The sequence below is a fragment of the Dromiciops gliroides genome, chromosome 1, assembly GCF_019393635.1.
Source record: "Dromiciops gliroides isolate mDroGli1 chromosome 1, mDroGli1.pri, whole genome shotgun sequence".
NCBI lineage: Eukaryota > Metazoa > Chordata > Mammalia > Microbiotheria > Microbiotheriidae > Dromiciops > Dromiciops gliroides.
Genome location: NC_057861.1, coordinates 308,252,326 through 308,261,025, shown reverse-complemented (window position 1 = coordinate 308,261,025; position 8,700 = coordinate 308,252,326). Strand labels below are relative to the sequence as shown.

Sequence of the window (8,700 nt, the reverse complement as noted above, 5' to 3'; positions counted from 1 at the left end):
GATTTTAATATACTTTAAAATACAAATGTTCATGAGTATGCCTCTACTAGTGTGATATTTTTGTGAGAGGTGCCAGCATCTTATAGAACATTAATATAAATGCTAAAAATGTGTCAGAATATTTATTTTTGTAACTGATTAGGTGTTTAAGAAATTTTTTTTAAAAAAATCACCATATATTTCTGCTCAGAATATCACTATAGTTTTCCTAAACAAAAGGCCAAATAAAATATATAGATAAGTTAACTGAAAATCTATAAAATCAGAGATTTCAACAAAATACCTATCTAATTTATTTATTTAAAATAGCCTCTAGCTTTCTGCCTGGGGAAAATTATTTAGGTTATCTTTTTCTATCATGTCACTGGGGCTGGGAATAAAGGGAGACTCTTAGTAACTACTGCACATAGCTCCATCTATTAAAATAACCCAGAATGCTTTTGGTTACAGCTGGATTCTTCTCGTTGTCACCTGGTATCACATATCCAGAGAGCTACTGATGCAGTACCTTTACAGACTTCATTCAACACCCTCAGTAGAAAATAGAGATGTTTTCCCTGCACTATGGGCTGAAAACCATGTAAATTTCTCCTAAATCCTCTCCACAAATCTCCTTTAGCATGCAAATCCATAAATCATCATAATACTGACAAAGCATTTAACCAATACATGAAACTAATGCTCGTTCCCTCCAAAGACACTAATAGGTAAAACTCTTCAAACTTTAGGCATCTTTTCAAAAGCTCTCTTTAGAGCTCACCCTGCTGAAAATCCACATGGCCCACCCCCTTCTTCCACAGTGGCTATCAATCACTTTACTGTTTGGTTTAAAATGGCAGCATTTTCAGGTTATTCCTACTTCTTCTACATTCTCTATGAACAAAATGTTGATCTGAGAGCATAAAACAGAATTCCATTTCTATATTCTTGATAAAAAATATAAATTGTTTTTAAAAAAACAATAGCCAATGAGAAATAGATAGTACTTACTGAAGATGGCAACCGGGAGGAACTTTTCGAACTTTCTTTGTTTGTACCTATGCAAGAAGATGAATGACTTTGTGAGCCACAGAAGCTCTTCCTATATGAAATATGCTATACATGAAGTTACATTAGTCACTGCTATTAGCATTTTAGCTTGGATTTTTTAAAAAGAAAAGTATATTGGTAAAATGCCACAGACTCCATTAACTTTTATCCTGTTGGGTAACTAACCCCCCCCCAAAACCCCACCTCCCTCTGCTATTTTGATAGAATAATGAGTTCAAATTATTAATGGTTTGATTTAGTTGATTTTCTCCATGCATTAAAAAAAACTGGCCTTGTTTGTTCAGCTAAAGAAAAACACAGAATAAGCTCATACAAGAGAATAAAAGCTCCTGACATCTCAGCCTAGTTTGTAAAAGTGATCTATATACTAATTTATTTTGGGAGGAAGTCACTGTTAACATTTCAACAAATACTACAGTTTTTTTCCTTTTGTCATATGTTCCTAAAAAAACTCATCAGCCCAAATCATGAATTCAAATATATGAAGAACTCACCCATGGCACTACTATGAAGAGGCCTCCTCCGGGGGTTATTGCTAGAATACTGATAGTACTGGGAACCAGGTTTGGATGGTGAGAGAGCTCCTGGATTGCCCATATCCATGTCACTTCCAAGGAGACTTTGCTAAAGGGGATAAAAAGAAAGAAAGAATATATATGGTTAAGTTTTTCTTTTCTTTCTTTATTCTCTCTTCCCTCTACCTCCCCCCCAATCTCCCCCTACCCCCCCCCCCACCCCCGGAACTGATTGTTAGCACTTAAACCCATGGAATAAAGAAAACAGCATCTGCTAAACTGAAGCATTAAAAAAAATCTGTCTAAAGCAGCCATCACAAAGGACTTTAGGTTCCTTACATTAGAAAGTAAGGTAGAAGGTAATTCCTTTTAAAAATACACACTGAATTTAGTATTCTTCATTGCTACTATAATAAAATGCAATTTACCTAAGATCAATTTTCATTTACCCATTTATAGGAATTTTATATTTGAATTGTTCATGTCTTTTGTAGGAACCAAAAATGAATCTGAATTTTCAGACAGAGGAAAGCTTCCTCCAGTAGTTTATGTATGTATCAATGTGTATTTAAAAGTAGCTGTATTGTATTTAGAAGTCTATCTGCATATAACAAAGGTTTTTTAATGAACACATTTTAAGAAACATGGTACAAAATGCAATTTATACATAAATTAAATTACTTTTATAAATTATAAATATATGAATTTACAAAAAATTCTAGACAATTTAGCCTAAATAGAAACAAAAATGGAATAACCTCCTGAGGATTCTTGCCAACTTGAGATAAATACCCACAGAAACAAAATTTACGTGGACACTAAGAAACTTTAATAGATTACTGTAACTAATTACAATGTAACAGATTATTAAATCTTATGAGACTATGACATGAAAAATACTGTATAATATTAAATGTTCTATAAACTACATTGAAACTTACCCATAATACATAAATCCCCTGATTATACTCTGCATTGAACACATTGTTCTTTTAATTATTCTGATATGCAATAAAACAGGTGTAGATACTACCATTTATATTAAGAACAAATTTACTATTTAATAAAGAAATTTTAAAATTAAGTACCAAAAATCTAACTTTATCGTTACTTGTAATCAACTTTTACTGACTGAACTAATTACTGTACTTGATAAAGTACAGAATGTGTTTTCCCTAATCTAAATTCTAATCACCATGTCACTCACAACAGACTTAGTAATGCTTCACTAACACACTATTCACATGCAAAATACTCTAAATAGGCCAATTATGACTCTGCCCCTGTTCCCTGGTTAACCCGCTGAGAACTGAAAAATTTCACAAGGCAGTCACCAACTAAAACAAAGGGTCCTTGTTTTAAATTAAGACAGTCTTTTTGATTCCTAAATAGCTCAACAAAGTGGCATGTCTTCTAGTGAAAGCAGTTGGTCAAATATGACCCATAAGCTGGAAAATCAGAAATTAAAACATACCTTTTCCATGACCATATAGTTAAATACTATAAAGACAATTTTTCAATTCAAGAGGTTTTGGGTTTTTGTGTGTATGAGAAATACCTAAAAAACTAATCAGTATTGACATTCTCCTTTACTGATTCTATTTTTACTCCTTCATAGAATATCTAATAAAACATTTTAATAAAATCCCATGCATGGAATGCTAGTTCAAAATGATTTTTTTAAATTCACAAACACATCATAGTAAGGTATTTTAATTATGTAACAGATAGCTTACACACACCTGGCATCTGCATACTTTCCTTTCTCACATAGTTTCTTTACTTTCTCACTGAAAAGCAGAATGTTGGACAATGACAAACCCAAATATGGATTGTACCATAAATCAGAAATCTAGCCTCATGAAATCAAGGAAGCTTTTCTTGAATTTCACCCTAGAAGGTATGAAATGCAACTAAAATGACATTTGATTATTAGTACAGTAATTGGGGTTAGTTAAAAAGGTTTTCTACTTAGTAAGACGACTACAGCTAGCTCTGCATATAGATAAATGCTATACTTTGGGAAACACCAACAGGAGCGTGCATGAGCATGTGGATAGATTAAAATAAAGAGGTATTTTGATCACTGCACTTGTCCAAAATTCCTGCTCCTCTAAGTGAGAAGTCATATCAGTCATAGGCTCTCCATTGTCCTATTTGTAGTTACAATAGGCAGAGGAACAGATCTCACTTTAAAAAGTCTTAGTGGCCCTAAACTTCACCATCCTTGTCATAGCATCCTCCAGCTTCTTCCTTTGTAAAGTCTTTGTTTTTCCTTAAAGCAACAGTCATTTTTCTAAGCAACCTAGATAAGTATTTTAATACACTTAAGGGGGCCTCTCTAAGGACTCCACTAGGGAAAAATGAAGACTCTTTCTGTGTATGTTATGCTTGTGTCTCCCCATTTTTGTCTCTGTGTATGTATGTGTATATATACACACATATACAAATACATATAGTGTATGTTTAAGTGTGTATATATATATATATAGAGAGAGAGAGAGCACACATATATACTCTCTATATACAAATACACATAATTCATTGTAAAATATGTGTAAATAGAACAATAGGTAGGCACTATTCAGCCTACAATAGGTGCCTAAATGTCTGCCACAACGGAAAAGATTTTTTTAAAAGCACAATTAAAGTATTAGTATACTCCAGAAAGAATTTGACACCTAAAATATTTTTTATATTGAATAGCCTCAAGTTTTAAAATTTGAATAAAATTCCTGATTTTTCTGGATTCTGAAGAGCACATTTACTTTAATAAACATGTCTGAAAGTCTAAGCTCATATGTGCCAATTCTACTTTTTTGAAGTACATTCTAATCCGTGCCTTAAATAGGATTAGGATGGTTCTAGCTTTTTCGCTAGTCAAGCTCATGTTCTGTGGTTATGTTGGGGTCCCACCAGTAAGCTGCCAGATTCTGCCAGGAAATACTGGAAACAAAGATGTTGCATCTCTCAGAGCTAACCTGTAAATCTTAAAGTCATTTGTGTTTCATTCTGCTTAACAGTTTTTAAATGATAATACAGGTTCCCCTTAATGAGGCCCCCATTTTCCTTATAGCAAAGCAGTTTCAATTTTGTTTAAATCTTCAAAACCAAGAATGGAATGAACTGAATTTTTCAGTCAGGTTTTCATGCTTTTCATTTAACAGGAAAGAGCCAATCGTATGCATAGCAATACCATGTGACAGATTCAGGCATCCTGCAGGGCTCTTTGTCAGTATGAATTTTTGTTTGTTTGTTTGCTACACAGGATTGTCTGGCTACTGTGCTTCTAACCTGCTCCCAACCTTGTCCCCTTTTTCTTTAGCCCCCACCCACAAAGCATTTGTCAAATCTCAGATCAGCCACTGATTTGTATCTATACAAACCAAGAAATGAAATCATGAAGTAAAACCTGTGTAACAGAAAGGAGAATATACCTCAATTCAGATTATTACCTAAATGGTAATCAAAAATAGAACAAACTGCTTCAAGGTTGAACTATCAACTTTTATTCATCTTGTACTTAACTGTTATTTCATTTCAATTGGTGCTTTAAATATATTGAGTGGTGTACAGTTCTTTAAAACTATTTATTTACCTTTAATTATAAACATGAGGGACACAAGAGGAAAATAAGTACTGACTTTTTGGGTTTATAATTAATTCAGCTAATAGTTGAGTCACCTTGAATTTCAAGATTGAAAACTGCAGGCTGAAAATAAATCCTTGAGAGAGGAGAAACTTCTTTAAGTTTCATAGGGTTTTCTCTGTTTTTACGTCATTCCCATTACGTTGTGATCAGATATCAGACACAACATCATGGGGGGGATGTTGTAGAACTGATAAAAGCAGTCTCAGATGAAACCAGATTAAGCTCCTTTTCTGAACTCTTGCCAAATGCTTGTGAGTTTAATTCATGTTTGGGTATTCTAGTACTCACACAGCTGCAATTCCATTCTTTCATCACAGACCTAAGTGATGTATGGTGGCTTTGTATGGTGAACTGACTTTACAAAGCTAGGCATTTTGGAAGGCTTTATGTTAATATGGAAATAAAATTCTGAACTACTATAAAACATATGAAAGCTGAATATATGGATGTATACATAAGTCTCTGCTTATGTTAACCATAAAATAAGCACTGTTGAAATTTACAATTTGGATTTGTTTAAAATACTTTTAAACACAACTATGGTCATTTTTATACAGTCACTTTTACACAGAAGTAGATTTTCAAAAACACTGCTGAATAAGGTTCTTGACAGCTATGGTAAAGATGCTGCAAATCCCTATCGAAAAGCTCCTGCTGAATTTGCCATTTTAGCCAAAGAACACCCATTGCTGACTTCTATAGTATCAGGAGGGGGTGAGAATTTTGCTGCTCTTGGCACTTAGTCTGCAGCCTGTTAAACATCTCAGGGCAAAGGACAATCAAGAATAGAATATTTTCACCTGTCCATTTCAGATTCAAATGATTCGAAAGTGAAGGTCAGTGTTTAGCCCAATGCTGTTTTCTATAATGGAGAGTACAGCACTCCATCATCATTTTCATTTCTTCTCATTTTGTTTCTTCCTAAAGTAACCTGGAAAGACTGGGCCCTACTCAAATAGAAGCTGAACTATTTGGAAACTTCAGTAACTGGAAGAACCCCTAATAAGAAAGCTATTATAGCTTTTATCTCTTGATGCTTTTTAACCCACAATGCCACAAAATCCCATATAATTGGCTTTAATTCAAAGGAACATAGCCAATGTATTCAGATTTTTAACAAAAATTTATATTTAAGTGCAAACAATTTACTTTTAAATAACTGTTTCCCTTCTCTTCTTTTCTTTTTGTTATTTTGCAGGGCATTGGGGGTTAAGTGACTTGCCCACGGTCACATAGCTAGTAAGTGTCAAGTGTCTGAGGCTGGATTTGAACTCAGGTACTCCTGAATCCAGGGCCGGTGCTTTACTACTGCGCCACCTAGCTGCCCCCCAAGTAACTGTGTCTTAACAATTCTGAAACAAATCTTTTTTTAATGATGTGGTCTTTCTTCATAAATTTATGTTGAGTTCACTAGTTAAAAGGTTACTGATGAATATCTGTAAAGGTAGATGTCAAACAGCCTTTTTTCATCAGAAAGGTAAACACTAAAGTATTCACTTTAAAAGGCAAAGAGAGAGAGAGAGAGAGAGAGAGAGAGAGAGAGAGAGAGAGAGAGAGAGAGAGAGAGAGAGAGAGAAAGAGAGAAAAGCCAAGTTAAATCTGAGTCCTACCTAAACACAGGTAAGTAACCTAGTCTGAGAAGTCCAAAGGAAGTAGCTGTGCCTGCCCTTTATTTAGTGAAATCAGTAGTGAATGATCTGAATAATTATTTTTAAAAAGCTATTTAAAAAACTTTCATGAGTTCTTCAATATTCTATTTCACAGTGCCTCTTCAGTCAAAATGTTATTGTGGATTCAATTCCAAATATCAAAAAGACTGATTCACAAGAAATCACTGCAGTTAAATAGACTGATAGTGACTGGGAAATGATTTATGACATACATATTAGATTCTACAAAAACTATACTTGATGTGAAATTTACTCATCTAGAACATTAATTGCTATTTAAATAATTTTAATAAAGAAAGTCATTAGCAACTTGAAATATGACAAACTAGAGCATTAGGATCCTATATGTTCTGAGTAGTGCCTGGCATATTATGAACACTTAGTAAATTGTAATGACTTGTGATAAAGTGTAAACAAGGCATAATAAATAAATGAATGAATGAATGAATGGATAAAGAAATAAAGCAATAAACAAAACTCCAGGACATCGGATCACAAACTTGATACACATATAGCAATGGTAGAGGGCTTCAAATATATAAACACTACAATCTTAGCTAAAAGTAGATCAGATAAGTTTTTTCAGTGGTTTTAATGACAATTCCATCCTTCAATATATGAAGGATGAACAAGATAAACTGAAAAATACAATATCTGAGACAAAAGTCCTTCAGCCCAAACTTGAACTGTATAATAATCCTATTTGTATCTACATATACAACATATGGCCATTTAGCTTTCATCTGAAGAACTGGGAAGGAGAACTTGTTACACCCAAAGGCAGTCCATTATTCTTATGGGAGGCTCTAAAGGTGTTTTTATGAACATCAAACTGAAATCTGCCTTCTTTCAATATCTCTCTATTTCTCCAAGTTCTACATTCAGGTGTCATACAGAACAAGTTCAAATACTCTTCCATATGACAGTCTTTAAATATACAAAGACGGTTATCAAAATCCTTGTTCTTAAATAATTTCTTGTCAAACTAAATGTGCACAGTTCCTGCAATTGATTTGCATACAAACATTCATCATCTTGGTTGCCCTCATCTGGACACTTATTTGCTTAATATTATAGTGGTCATAATTGAACATCATATTCCAGAAGTGGTCTGATAAAGGAAGACTACAACAGAACTAGTATCTTTGCACTGGACTTGTCTTACTTTATGTAGCATAAGGCAGCATTACTTTGTGTGTGTGTGTATGTTTGGGTGAGGCAATTGGGGTTAAGTGACTTGCCCAGGGTCACACAGCTAGTAAGTGTTAAGTGTCTGAGGCCGGATTTGAACTCAGGTACTCCTGACTCCAGGGCTGGTGCTCCATCCACTGCACCACCTAGCTGCCCACCAGCACTACTTTTTAAAGACAGACATATTGCATTACTTATTTAAGTTTGCAGTCATCTAAGATCCTCAGATCTTCTTCAGATGAACTATATTGTCACATATCTTCCATCTTGTGTTTATGATTTTGGAACACAGGTGTAAAGCTTTATATTTATCCTTACAGAATTTCACTGTATTGTATTAAGCCCAATACTCTAGCTTAGAAAGGTTATAGAGTTCGATTCTGTCATCAATCTTGATAATTATTTCTCCCAAGTTTGATAAGCATATCATCTATGCCTTTATTCAAGTCACTGACAAAACCATTTACACAGCACAAGAAAGAGGAGAAATATCTTATAGAGACCTCCCTTTAAGTTGCCATGTTATTCTGGAGCTACAATATTGACTAACAAAAAGAAACTACTTGCTAAGCTAAAAATAAAAACGATCTGAGGTGACCATGCCATCTTTGAATTTTGGATA

General features: G+C 34.0%; 1 protein-coding gene across 1 annotated transcript in view; it reads right to left on the bottom strand.

The window, feature by feature from the left end:
- Positions 1-1,544: 1,544 nt before the first annotated feature.
- Positions 1,545-8,700, bottom strand: part of LOC122751786 (transcription factor 4-like) — a 274,344-nt gene continuing 267,188 nt past the window's right edge. Inside the window, exon 6 of the mRNA XM_043999020.1 lies at positions 1,545-1,674. Within this exon, the coding sequence (XP_043854955.1) occupies positions 1,655-1,674 (20 nt within the window). The 3' untranslated portion in view covers positions 1,545-1,654. The remainder of the gene's footprint in view (positions 1,675-8,700) is intronic.